Source organism: Lithobates pipiens, unplaced genomic scaffold (assembly GCF_037356315.1).
Source record: "Lithobates pipiens isolate NorthernLeopardFrog02 unplaced genomic scaffold, aLitPip1_a1.2 Scaffold_16, whole genome shotgun sequence".
In the NCBI taxonomy this organism is placed as follows: Eukaryota; Metazoa; Chordata; class Amphibia; order Anura; family Ranidae; genus Lithobates; species Lithobates pipiens.
This window is the reverse complement of record NW_027507748.1, coordinates 103,408,341-103,423,027: the sequence shown is the minus strand read 5'-3', so window position 1 is coordinate 103,423,027 and position 14,687 is coordinate 103,408,341. Positions and strand designations below refer to the sequence as shown.

General features: G+C 39.7%; 1 protein-coding gene across 1 annotated transcript in view; it reads right to left on the bottom strand.

Moving 5' to 3' along the window:
• Positions 1-4,138: 4,138 nt before the first annotated feature.
• ST3GAL6 (ST3 beta-galactoside alpha-2,3-sialyltransferase 6) overlaps positions 4,139-14,687 on the bottom strand; it is a 253,034-nt gene continuing 242,485 nt past the window's right edge. The window contains exons 11-12 of the mRNA XM_077480185.1: positions 13,076-13,228; positions 4,139-8,879 (exon numbers count right to left, since the gene is read on the bottom strand). Coding sequence (XP_077336311.1) covers positions 8,799-8,879; positions 13,076-13,228 — 234 coding nt within the window. The 3' untranslated portion in view covers positions 4,139-8,798. The remainder of the gene's footprint in view (positions 8,880-13,075; positions 13,229-14,687) is intronic.

Genomic DNA, 14,687 nt, shown 5'->3' with positions numbered 1-14,687 from the left:
AAAATATTTTTTTTTTCAAAATTGGCGATATTTTTTTGTTTATAGCGCAAAAAATAAAAACCACAGAGGTGATAAAATACCACCAAAAGAAAACTATTTGTGGGGGAAAAAAAAGGACGTCAATTTTGTTTGGGAGCCATGTCGCACGACCGCGCAATTGTCAGTTAAAGCCACGCAGTTGCGAATCGCAAAAAAAACGCTCTGGCCTTTGGCCAGCAAAATGGTCCGGGGCTTAAGTGGTTAAAGTGCATGTCAGGGCAAAGTGAGAATAAAAAAATATGCAGTATATCTCTGCAGTACATGCACACTTCCCAATGTTGTATCCTTTTAAGGATCTTGTAGATATAGAAAATGCCTGCTGATCTGCCTAAAATGGGCTGACAAAACACAGCAGTTTTGTGGACTATGCCAGTCAGACTGCCTGTTATATTTTGCTATACTACTCAACCATTCCCACTCTCAGACCTCTTCAAGATAACGGCTAATCATTATGTAGTCCAAAATAAGAACTAGATATGTTCTTTCATATAACAGAGAATGCCAACGCTCTGAATTTCATACACGATCAACACTTTTTTTTGTCCAGTCATCAAAAAGATACAGCAAAACATTTCCAATGGAATATTAATAGGAACAAAGGGGCAATTAAGAGAAGTTCATTGCCGGAGTTTACATGCACTTGAAGCTGTAGGCAAATGTTGAGTGTGGTTCTATCCTTCACCCTAGTGAGGAAGGCTGGCCTCACTGACCAATAGTGAGATTCAGTAGGCAGGAGGGGGCGTGGTCAAATGTGACTTTAAAGCTGGCCCTAGTAGGATAGAATTTTGAATGAAAATTCTTAGGAAAAGAGTGCTTGTTCATTTCCTAATCATTTGCGGGGTTAAATCAAAATTCATTTTTGACAACAGGGACAAGAAAATTTTAAGGAGCAGAATGGAAACGTTTTCTCAAATACACAAATTTCTAACAGTGTAAAGTCCTTTAATTCCAAAATCAAATGTTAAAAACAAACAAAATCTTTTGTTTCGAGAATTATTGTACAAATTTTCTCAAGACTTTTTGTTCTAAATTCTATGGCTAGCTTTACATAAGCTAAGATGTACATCCAACTTTATCTGCCTATACCTCTGGATCTTCAGGTTGTTTTACAAGGGCTCGTCACTGAAGGTAACCTCTACTTATGTGGTTTTCCATCATATTCTCAGTATGAATTTTTCAACTTGGTAACAGGATTTACTTTAAAATTAGCACAAAAAAGGCATATAATTCAACTCTCACAATTACTTGCAAACAAATGATGCTATATATTTTTTTTTATTGGTCCCATGATTATTTGACTTAACAGAAAATTAATTTATCACACCAATAGTATATGAAGTAATGTTTAACATGTAGTCAGTCACATATTTGAAGATACCAGACCTAATACAATGTTTAAGGCACTTTGGACAATCTTATGTGATATGGCTTCTGCAGAACTCATAGAGGTTGCTGCAATCCTTTGCATTGTGTTTGTAAAAGAGGGGTGCACTCTAAATATGGGGAAATGGAAATGTCAAGGTGCTTTCCTATGGCGATTCCGGGTCTGCTGTTATTTTCAGTATATGTAACATCTTTTGTGTTACTGTAGTACATACTACTCAAACATTTGTGATTTCATTTCTTCCTCAATGTTAATATGCAACTAGAGTGACATGGCTTTTGTTGCATTGCACTTGAGTTGAATGAGAGTTTTTTTGTTGTTCAAAGCAATAGCCAAAAATCATTATCTCTTTTTCCTTGGCATTAGCTGCAGTGCACTGCATTGTAACATGATGTGCTGTGATTTATTGCAGCATGTCCCATTTCCTCCAGGTGCAGAACACATACTGGGAATAATGGCTTTTGGCTTGTTAGTGTATTGGGCCTGTGCTCAGCAATGCATTTGGTGTGAATGGGCTCTAAATGTAAGGATATGTTCACCTTTTGAAACATGTTCCACCCATATTTAGGGTGGAATATGGAACATGTTCCAGCAGCTGCAGCCTCTCCCCAGTGACAGCCAGCTGGTATTTTCTCTAGGAGCCCACTGATGCTGTTTGGGGCTCAGCCCGTCCGGCCACGTCATTCATTCACAGTGCTCTGTGAATGGGAAACTACAAGTGGCCACAGTCTTTGCAGCTGTTGGCTTGTAGTTCTCAATGAACTACCACAGCGCTGTTGAGTAGTTCATGGTCTCTTTCTGTCAGCGAGAATCTGCCTGTACGAGGTACGAGCTGACAGATACACAGACAAGTCTGGAGAAATCCCGCATGGCACCAGTGATCAACAGATGCTTTACAGGCTCAAATGAAAAAAAAATTGTAAATGTACATTTTTTTTTTATGTGCAAAAAGATGTGCATTTATTAATAATAATTAAAAAAGTGAACTTGTCTATTAACAATAAATTAAATAAGCCTCTAGCTCAGCTGATAAAACATATTCACTAAAACTGGATTCAATAGCCAGGACCAATCAGGAAACTGAACAAGAGCAAAATAATTATTCCATTAAGCTAATACAGGGCTTTACAATAGGAAGGGAGTTCCATGCCAGCTTAAGCAATTACAGAAGACAGATTAAGCAATATATGCAGTAAATTGGATTTCATACTCTGCACTGGGCAAGTGTCAGTACTTATGAGCAACTGTCACACACAGAACTAGGACCTTCTAAGAAAAACCCACCGATGGTGCATACTGAGCACCATACTGGTGATGGATTTTGTGTTGTGTCATGGAACCATCAGATTTTGATGAGCTAAACTGTCCCTAGAGCATCTTTCAAAAACAAAACAAAACCGGCACAATGGAGGTTATTTACTAAAGGAAAATCCACTTTGCACTGCAAGTGCACTTGGAAGTAAAGTCACTGTCGATCCCAGGGGGACATGCGAAGAAAATAAAAAACAGCATTTTAGCTTGCACATTATTGGATGATAAAATCAGCAGAGATTCCCCTCATTTCAGATCTACCCCTTAGATTTACAGCGACTGCACTTCCAAGTGCACTTGCAGTGCAAAGTGGATTTGCTTTTTCGTAAATAACCCCCAATGTGACCAGCCTAGACTGGAAGATATGTTGTTTTGCCTTTGGCACCCCTGTCCTACTGTTATCTAGCATATGTTGACTGGAGTCTGACCAAAGAAACAGAATATTTTCCGTAGGAAATAATTTTATCTTTAAGCACACCTTTCAAGTGAATATGAAATGCAACACAAACTTCTAGCTGAATATGGGGCACCCTCCATTGCCACACTTTTTCACTAGTTAGCCTGCCCTCCTCAGCTCTGAATCTATGGCCCCCAAAAGCTTAGTGGAAGTGCCCACATTCTGTATCTGGTATTTGCATAACGCTAGTCATTCTCCAAAGTTGGCAGGGACTATACCTGGCAACTTGATGTTCTGGCACTGAGCACTTCAATGTTATTATATTCTATTATAAAGAACAATAGGCCTATGAACAGAACTATGGGCAGACAATGACTGCATCTAGTTCACAAGCATCTCTATACACTGTTCAACCCAATCCAGTTGAGTTCAGTGTTACGTTCTGCTCCCATTACCTCGGATTTGGTTTGTAGGTGAAGGTAAGTATTGAAAATGTGAATGTATGTACTCCAGTAAGATGATGCAATAATCTATTAATCTTACAGAGAAGAACTTCAATCCCCTGCTTTAAGGTTACTCCAGGCCAGGCTCTCACCATGTGTAGGCCTTAGCTCGGTCTGGTTCAAATCCTTTCCCAAACCCCACCTGGGCTTCCCTTTCCCTCCCAGGCCACCGACACAGACTGTCCATATCTGTGATAAGCTTGAAGAGGATACCAGCTGACTGGATAAGCTCGCAGGCCAGCTTTCATGGCCCAGTCCAGGCCGCCCTGTGCTATAGAAGGGAGTGTGCATTTGATCTCAAGGAGGAGGTAGCCCTCCAGAGAGATGATCTGGCCAGAGTACAGTTCTTCCCCAATAAGAATTCCCTCATTGGAAGTAGCTGTCATTGTTTCTTCTTACTCAGTGAGTCTCCAGCATTAGGACACCCACAATCTTCATCACCCCACGGGCCTCTCAACAGCCAGCATTGCACCAGACAAAGCTAAACCCACTTTTCTTACACACTGGCAGTCACCATTCTCATTTATTTATATCGATAAATAATAAAAATTTTATGGGGCAGATAATGTTTTTTTTTTATATCACATAATGGGAAAGAACTTCAGCAATATATTAATGGACATTAATATTTCTTTCCGTGAAATAACTGACCATATTCTAAAACAAAGACAATAACATTTACAACATTTTTTTTTTTTTTTTAAATGTAGTTTACGTTGTGGAAATAGAGACATGCAACGTGGTCTAGATCTTACACCAGCCAGCTACTACTTCCCTCTGGGATGTGGACTTCAGAGTTAACTTTGAGGTCCCACCACATAAAGCAGAAAACAGCCAACTCATTTTTATGCAGTGGATTTGCAAACCTATAATATATATATTTTAATATACAATAAAATAGGCAAAAAGCTTCAGTCTGACATTTGCATTCATTAATGCATTTATTCTAGTTTACACAGGCATTTGAAATCCCTTAAGGTCAGTTTTAGCTCTGGCTTTGCTCTTTAATTAATGTCATTTCAGATGCATAATAAAGCAAAGTAAACATGTACTTAATAGATGGTAAATGCATTTCAAATACCTGCATACACTAGCCTTTCCTATGGTAAAAACTGGTCTTAACACCTTTTCATCATACTCGGGTTATTTACCATGGTACTTTTCCATCAAAGTACATTTGACAACACTAGACTGCATAATCATAAAACAATTAAATAATCTTCTGTTCCACTTCATCAAAGATGATCAAACACGCAATGTAACCAACATTACATTTCATGGAAACATGTATATTTATTTTTCCGACCATTTCTGACCTTTCATATTTAATCTATTAGATTGTAAGCTCTTCTGAGCAGGGCCCTCTTAATCCTCTTGTATTTTATTGTATTGTAACTGTATTGTCTCCTTTTATATTGTAAAGCTCTGCGTAAATTTCTGGCGCTATATAAATCCTGAATAATAATAATAATCAATTCAATTGGTAAAGAAAAACTGCACTCTAGAGTGTAATTCTCTGACTGTGTGTCACCAATCTAAATTATTGCTGCAGGTCCCATAAAAAAAAACAAAAAAAAAAAAACTGCAGGCATCCAACTACAGGAGGAAAGAAAGCGGTTGAACTGTAAAAGTCCAAATCACGCAAGTAATTGCAAAGAAATTAACACTAAAGATGGATAGAAATTCTGCCAGAAACCGGTCAAATATCTATCCATCTATGGCCATTCCCTTTCGAGAGCAGTTGATTTAAAGAGGCGTTCCGTCCCCCCCACCAATAAAAAAATTAAAAGTCAGCAATTGCAAATACTGTAGCTGATGACTTTTAATATTAGGACACTTATCTGTCCAGGGTACCCGTGATGTTCACACACGAAGAGGATTCTCGGATCGGCTCCCAGGTACTGCCGCTGCCATTCATAGTAAGGGAAACCAGCAGTGAAGCCTTTTGGCTTCATAGTCGGCTTCCTACTGCGCATGTGCGATTCGCTTTTTAACTGGCCTGGCGGCACAGGAAGGAGGAAGGGAACTTCAGAGGGACAGTGCCGGTCCACGGCTCCTGGAAGTGGGGAGGGGTACCTGTGTCAACCCCCTCCCCCCTGAAAGGTGCCCAATGTGGCATGGGGGGGGATGGGGAAGTATAGAAGCAGTGGTTCCACTTTTGGGTGGAACGCTGTTTTAAGGACCAACTGCTCTTAACCACTTAAGGACCAGAAGATTTGACCCCTTAATTATCAGGGCATTTTTTGCGATACTGCACTGCGTCGATTTAACTGACAATTGCACGGTCATGTAATGTTGTACTCAAAATTGATGTCCTTTTCTTTCTTACAAATAGAGCTTTCTTTTGGGGTTATTTGGTCACCTCTGCAGTTTTTATTTGTAGAGCTATAAACAAAAAAAGACTGACAATTTTGAAAAAAAATTTTTTGCTATAATAAATATCCCAAAAAAAGTTTCTTCATTGATTTAGGCCAATATGTATTCTTCTACATATTTTTGCTAAAAATCGCAATAAGTGTATATTGAATGGTTTGCACAAAAGCTATAGCGTCTACAAAATAGGGAATAGATTTATGGCATTTTTATTAGAATTTTTTTTTTTTTTTACTAGTAATGGTGGTGATCTGCGATTTTTAGTGGGACTACGACATTGCCGCGGACAGATCGGACACTTTTGACACCATTGACATTTATACAGTGATAAGAGCTAAAAATAGCCACTGATTACTGTATAAATATCACTGGCAGGGAAGGGGTTAACACTAGAGGGTGATCAAGGGGTTAAATGTTTTACCTAGGGAGGTGTTTCTAACTGTGGGGGGAGTGTACTGACAGCAAATAGAGAGAGATTGCTGTTTTTGATTACTAGGAACAGCAGATCTCTCTCTACTTTTCTGAAAGAACGAAGATCTGTCTGTTTACATTGGGGATCTGTAATTCTGTCTCTCTCAGAAACAATCGCGGGTGGACATCGTGGCTGCCGGCCACACGCATCAGCTCCGACGTCACGCAGCAAGCGCTTGTCCCTTATATCCCTTAAAGCCGCCACCGTACAGCTATGGCGAATCGCTCAGGGGAGCCAACCTGCTGCTGTACAACAACGGCGGCTGGTTGGCAAGTAGTTAATGAGGCTTGTTGGAAAATGTTGCTTTGATCTGTGCTGATCAGTGTACTCTGGTAGCAGGGAAGGCCTTGCTGTCAGAATACAATAGCGCAGAAAGGAGGATTTCTTTATCCCCCTTGAATGTGTGGGGGGGGATCTGTTCGGATTTTTGTAATCATCCGTCCAGTTAATCAAAAAAACCAAAAGGATACATTTATGTTCCTCTGAAAGCCAGCTATAGATAGATCGAAATTTGGCCAAATTTCAATACATCTATGAGCAGGCTAGATATACTGAAGTTGATCCATCGACTGAATTCAATACAACCAATCTGCCTGGGTTATTTTTTTTTGTCTGATTACTGGCAGCAGCTATAGCCACTTGCAGTGATCATTGTATTCTGCCGGTGGGGAACGCTCTCTGCCAGTAGAACACAATAGCTCTGCGGGAGGGATTCCCCCATTAACACTGACTGCATTGATGTGGGAATCAAGCAATTTTCTGGTTTCTGGTATCGATGTTCTCCTGTGCAGGGAGCAGCCCAGGGAAAGTGAACAAAGGCTGCAGTCAGTGCTACCAGAAATGACCACATGCTTTCACCAACAGCCTCAAGTGTATTGGGTCTTTCAGCTTAAGGAACAAAGTGGTCTTTAAAGATTTAGAGGATGTATAGTTGCTTCATCGTTTTTCCACTCAGAAATTTTCTTCATAGCACATATTCACTACTTATTTGGATTTGGTTATGAGATTGAAATGTAATAAATACCCATTTAACATATTACTTGTATACACTTAAACATTAAAAAATTCTGATTCAAGGTCCACTTGCAAGTTTGCACTGCAAAAGCATACTGATCCAGCAGGTGACACTGCGGTGCAAACTCCCAGGACTTAAAGCAGAAGGGACCCACCTCAGTGTTATTACATGGAAGTTTCCCCTACAGAACCTGGAATTCCCCTGTAACTATGCATCCACAGCCATCCAATGGTTCTGGGACAGGTACTCTGGTGAAAAGGACTCTAGACTGTAGTTTAAAGTATACCTAAAAGCAAAACATTTTAGTTAATTTGGATTGGAGTAGGGTAAGATCCTGTAAACTCAACAGGAAATAAGAGGATAGCTTTCCAATGTGGGAGAAAACTCCACTGAAAGATTCCCCCTCTACTGGTCTGGAGGCAATTCAAAATGTTGGATTTGCATCTTCTCAGTGAGACTAGCGATCAGGACAGTTGGAGAGAGTGAAGATCCCCTAACACACAAAAAATCTGGCAATAGTTCTAACCCCTCACTACTACTGCTACAAAAAAAAAATGTCTTTTAGTTATACTTAAGGTATTCAACCTAAACTAAATGTATAAACACAAGGGGGAAAAAGTGCAATAAAACAAAGGCAACAAAAACTATGCACACAAGTGCACGAAAACCTACAATTCTTCACATGTAATTTATCAATTCTTACAGCTGAGCTCTAAGTAGCTATGGCTGAAGATCTGTTGGCCACCTGGCTTGTTCCATGACTTATAAGAGCTTGAAAACTTACCTATTTAATACAAAGGGTCAATATTAGACTGACCTTTATAAAGCAAAACTGCCTCCAAACAATTAGATCAAAACAGAACAATTAACAATCATCACATTGCACAAAAAAAGGACACTTTATACATATACATGGTAACACACTGCATCTCTTTGTGCTTTATAGTCTATCAGTCCAACCAAAACATCTTGCAGAGCGGCCCCAAAAACTGTCACACCGATTGACAGAACTCCACATCCACTTAAGGTTCACCCAACGTAGTCCAAGGTTTCTCTTTACAACAGAGGCACACATGTAATCTTTGGACTTTTGAAGTGATGGCCAATAATCCAGTGGGTAGAGGTTCTCCAGGGTCAACACAATACTTTCCAATAAAGGCAAAATACTTCCATGGTTTTAAAAAAGAAATCCATGTATATATATATATATATATATATATATATATATATATATATATATATATGAATACTGTACACAAGGAATTTATTTTTGGCAGCTGTAAACTCCCAGAATTCTCCTTGGTTTACGTCAAGTTTGTAACAGTTTTCTTTTCAATAAGGTCCCTAAGAAACATCTGTTCTGCTGAGATGTTGTGATATTCATTCTGTCAAGAGAAGAAAAAAGACAGCAAATGTTAAATACTAATTAAAACAGAGACACTTGTATTTTTCCAATGCTACGATAAAGCCTTTTATTGAATTAGAAATAAATAAATAAAACTGCAGCTTTGACTAATGTTGACTATTGCCCTTGCTATAGGTGTAGGCCATTTATGTACCACATAAAGCCTGACCTGAAAACTCCCTGGACATTGCTAAGGGAGGTCCAGCTATTGTTGTTCATCTTCACCATCTAAGGCAGCGGTTCTCAACTCATGTCCTCAGGACTTACTAACAGGCCAGATTTTAAATATTACCTTGGGGAGATGCAGACTAGAATACTGCAATCACTGAGCGCAAATTTTCAGTTATCTTACAAACCTGGCCTGTTAGTGGGTCCTGAGGACAGGAGTTGAGAACCACTGTTCTAAGGAATGAGCTCTTAAACTCTGAGTTCAGAGCTACTGCATCAGGGGAGAGAAAGTAGACTGAGGAGGTTTAAATCAGAGAAAGAACTCACTCCTGTGATTGTGAATGTAAACAGTAATAACTGGAACTCTCTTAGCAACATCCTGGGAGTTTTCAAGTCAGGCTTCCTGAGGTACGTAAATTACCTACACCTATAGCGAGGACATTATTCAATTTTGGTCAAAACTGTACAGCCTGTTTGCATCTACAATTGTCTTTTATCTGCATAGCTAGTTTTCAGTAAAGGTGAAGTAAGCCTTTAAATGGAGAAAAAACAGAAGTTACTTTAGGTGAAGGCTACACCACAAAATAAACAACAGATCCTTTATAGGTGAAGGCTTCAGCTAACTGCAGTTCTGCACCTGCTCATTATTTTGCCATGTTTTCACAAAGGCTCGGTTCACACTGCTGCGATGCGAAAACCTGTGCGAATCCAGTGTGGGTTCCTGCATCTCATACAACTCGCAGGCAATTCACACTGTTCTATACGAACCACTGCGGGTGTCAATACATAGTTAATGACACCCCCAGATCGGTTCGCATATTTCAGTGTGAACTGTCAATTCGGACAGGAATAGTATCGCATTGGGTGTGAACACTTATGAGATCCCATTCTAATACAGACCAAAAAAAGGGTCCTGCACGACTTTGATCCGAATGCAAATTCAGCCATACAATCTGTATGGCTGAATTTGCATCGCACAGACATCACATGTGATTTGCACAGCAGTGCGGTGCGAATCATATGCGATGTTTGACATTGCAGCAGTGTGAACCCAGGTTCAAGGTACATCTGCCTACAAATTTCTTCTTATATGCTTTGTTTTGTATCATGTCTACTCAGTTATGTTTTAGTCTGCAACGATTCGGTTTTCTAAATGGCAGAAAGTTAACATATTTTTGTGTGTGTGTGTGTGTGTGTGTGTGTGTGTGTGTGTGTGCGCGCGCGCGCAAAACATGTCAAAATTCTAATTTCTCTTGCTAGTCACAAAATCTAAATGGAGCTTGAAGTAAACATTTTAGGGCTTAGTCACATCAGGTGCATTGAACTGCGTTGTTAAATGCAGACTCAGTGGAAAGATACTGGAAAAACAAAGGTTCTCTATGTGTCCTCTTCACAAGTGCATTACTATTCATGGAATAAAAATGCAGAATGTCTACATGTTTACACAACGCACAAGGATGCATTAAAATGCACATCATTGTGTCACTAAACTCAGTACAGGGCTAGTTCTTTGAAAAACTCAAGAAGAATCAAGAATTGCTTTAGAGTTGTTCAAGAAACTGCTTTAAAGCGGAGTTCCACCAACACCTTTAAAAATTAAAAGTCAGCAGCTACACATACTATAGTTGCTGACTTTTAACATAAGGACACTTACCTGTCCTGAAGTCCAGCGATGCCGGGAACTCAGCCAGTTGGGTGCTACCGCTGCCATTGCGGGTAAGGGAACCCGGCAGTGTAGCCCAGCCAAATGGCACTAGGTGGGGGGGGAATCAGATACAGTGGTGTGAAAAAGTGTTTGCCCCCTTCCTCATTTCCTGTTCCTTTGCATGTTTGTCACACTTAAGTGTTTCGGAACATCAAACCAATTTAAAAAATAGTCAAGGACAACACAAGTAAACACAAAATGCAATTTGTAAATGAAGGTGTTTATTATTCAAGGTGAAAAAAAATCCAAACCATCATGGCCCTGTGTGAAAAAGTGATTGCCCCCCTTGTTAAAACATACTATAACTGTGGTTGTCCACACCTGAGTTCAATTTCTCTAGCCACACCCGGGCCTGATTATTGCCAAACCTGTTCACAATCAAGGCATCACTTAAATAGGAGCTGCTTGACACAGTAAGGTCCACCAGAAGATCCTTAAAAGCTACACATCATGCCGAGACCCAAAGAAATTCAGGAACAATTGAGAAAGAAAGTAATTGAGATCTATCAGTCTGGAAAGGGTTATAAAGCCATTTCCAAAGCTTTGGGAATCCAGCAAACCACAGTGAGAGCCATTATCCACAAATGGCGAAGACATGGAACAGTGGTGAACCTTCCCAGGAGTGGCCGGCCGCCCAAAATTACCCCAAGAGCGCAGCGACGACTCATCCAAGAGGTCACAAAAGACCCCACAACAATGTCCAAGGAACTGCAGGCCTCACTTGCCTCAGTTAAGGTCAGCGTTCATGCCTCCACCATCAGGAAAAGACTGGGCAAAAATGGCCTGCATGGCAGAGTTCCAAGGAGAAAACCACTGCTGAGCAAAAAGAACATCAAAGCTCGTCTCAATTTCTCCACAACACATCTTGATGATCCCCAAGACTTTTGGGACAACATTCTGTGGACCGATGAGACAAAAGTGGAACTCTTTGGAAGTTGTGTGTCCAAGTATATCTGGTATAGAAGGAACACTGCATTTCATAAAAAGAACATTATACCAACAGTAAAATATGGTGGTGGTAGTGTGATGGTCTGGGGCTGTTTTGCTGCTTCAGGACCTGGAAGACTTGCCGTGATAAAAGGAACTATGAATTCTGCTGTCTACCAAGAGATCCTGAAGGAGAATGTCCGACCATCTGTTCGTGTACTCAAGCTGAAACGAACTTGGGTTCTGCAGCAGGACAATGATCCTAAACACACCAGCAAGTCCACCACCGAATGGCTGAAGAAAAACAAAATGAAGACTTTGGAGTGGCCTAGCCAAAGTCCTGACCTGAATCCTATTGAGATGTTGTGGTATGACCTTAAAAAGGCCGTTCATGCTCGAAAACCCTCTAATGTAACTGAATTAGGACAATTCTGCAAAGATGAGTGGGCCAAAATTCCTCCAGGACGCTGTAAAAGCCTCATTGCACGTTATCGCAAACGCTTGGTTGCAGTTGTTGCTGCTAAGGGTGGCCCAACCAGTTATTAGGTTTAGGGGGCAATCACTTTTTCACACAGGGCCATGATGGTTTGGATTTTTTTTCACCTTTAATAATAAACACCTTCATTTACAAATTGCATTTTGTGTTTACTTGTGTTGTCCTTGACTATTGTTTAAATTGGTTTGATGTTCCCGAAACACTTAAGTGTGACAAACATGCAAAGGAACAGGAAATGAGGAAGGGGGCAAACACTTTTTCACACCACTGTAAGTGCAAGAACCAATTTTGAGTGGAACTTCACTTTAATCTGGTTATATCTGCAATTAATTTGTCTGAGGAAGACAAAACACCTCAGACCTAAAATGTTATTGTTAGAGCTATCTCCACTGCCAGCTATTGTATTTAGGCAGCCACGCCACTTTGTGTACATCTTCCTCTTTCTCTCTTTCAACTAGCAAATTGTTTTCTATACATACTGCCTGTGGCGTACACATAGTGCACACTTTAGAGCAGGGTACAAGGATAAAACAACTCCAACAAAGCATGCGCAGGGGTCACCTCATCAGTTGCTGCCCAATACCGCAGAATGAGGATCCTGAGTGCCAAAGAAGATCTAAGCTATGTTATATTTAGAGATAAACAGCTCTATCATAGGAGTGTATATAACTTGTCAAGGAGGAAGATGATAGACACTAAAGTGAAAGTTATCTGAATATTAAACATTTTTAAATAGACAAAAGCTGTTCCTTCAAGTACCTATCCTACAATTTTCTGAGTGTCAAAAGAAATGTAAATGCCACAGAAGAATTATTAATTAAGAAACAAAACAGCACTGAACAGCTTACAGAACTAATGACTTATAGACTGCAGTTCTTACCTGAGCCATTACAGACATTGTTTCATTTCCATAATAGTGAAGTGAACTATTTAAAGATGTCAAGTTGTATTTAAATCCTGCTATATGGACTTCATTGCATATATGGAATGCCAATGATATGGCAATAATTCCAGTGGTGGGATGTTTTGGTTTCTAGAAAAAAAAAAAAACTGAATTCAATACTAGGTGACACCTGCAGGTGGCAACATTATCCAACACTTAAAATGCAACAAGTTATCACTTCCAAGTTAGACTAAATGAATTTAGCCAGGCTCTTGACATATTTTATTTATTTCTACACACAGACATCCTGTTTAACCCCTTGTCGCCGCTTGTACACATATATGTGGTCTCACTGAGGTGGGTCTTCTTCTGTGAGACCACATATATGCGTACCTGTGTTTGTGCTGATAGCACTCTGGATCTCATACTAATGACGTAATTACTATAATAGCATCTAAAAAAATAACCACAAAATGAAAATAAAAAAGTATAGGTAGCTCAGGGTTTGATCTGGGTCACAAGATTTTATTTTATTTTTAAAGGATATGCAACAGGTACAGTAAAAAGATAAGTTTGCAGACATACATTCAAGGTACAGTAGTACGTGTTTAGTCCGTATACTACATTGGAGATCAAAATTAGAGAACAATTCAGCAGTGAACTGGCGAGCAATTGCAGCTGCATTGTTGAACTGATTACCCATTGAGATTCTCCATGTTATCCTGTCCTCTCTTGCATTTGTCTTTCGTGGATTACCGACCTGCCTTCTTGGGGGACTTGAATGAGTTTGTGACGTTGCAAAGATACAATATTCTAGAAATCACAGATTTGGCAAACTTCTCTTGCTATGGCTGAAAGGGTCATCTCTTTGGCTTCATCTGGACAGCCTGCTGCCGGAGGGTTTCAGTCACTTTAGAACGGCTCACCATCTTGCAAAGTCAGTGAAAACATGAAAGTTTGGCTGCCAGTTAAATGGGGTTTGTCAGATAAAGAAATTAGCACAATGTATCAGATTATGACACCAATCACTGGGGGGTATCGGAACGTCTTCTCTAATTTTGATCAATGTTCTTTTTCAAATCTCATTATCGTTTTTTATTCTGTGTTTCAAAATACTGTATATGTAACTCATTAAATATGCCTAACAAAACTGCTCTTTTTCTCCTGTTTAGATCATTTCAAATAGGACAAAACTGTGACCTTGAAATTTAGAAAATTGTAGGTTGTTCTCCATTTTTGATCTCCAGTGTATATCCTGTCAGAAGTGAGCTTGAATAAAGTGACAGTAAAAGGGTGAAACTATATATACTGTATAGACTGCGCATCTTCGCAGGCCTTTCGATTCGATTACTATTATCGTGTCAATGATTCAATTTGATGCTGTGATGCATTACTATTACTGCCCATGCTTTTCATCAAAAAAATTCAAGCAGTCAGAACTTAATTTTTTTATTTTATGGGTTTTTAAAAAAAGACAACACTACCTGCATGTACAGCAGATAACTTAGAAGAGCTCCAGGCTCCCCCCAACATACTAGGGGAGAGGGTCAGAGACTGCAGACATGATACAAAAGATGGCCAGAGACTACAGACCTACTACAGGAGATGG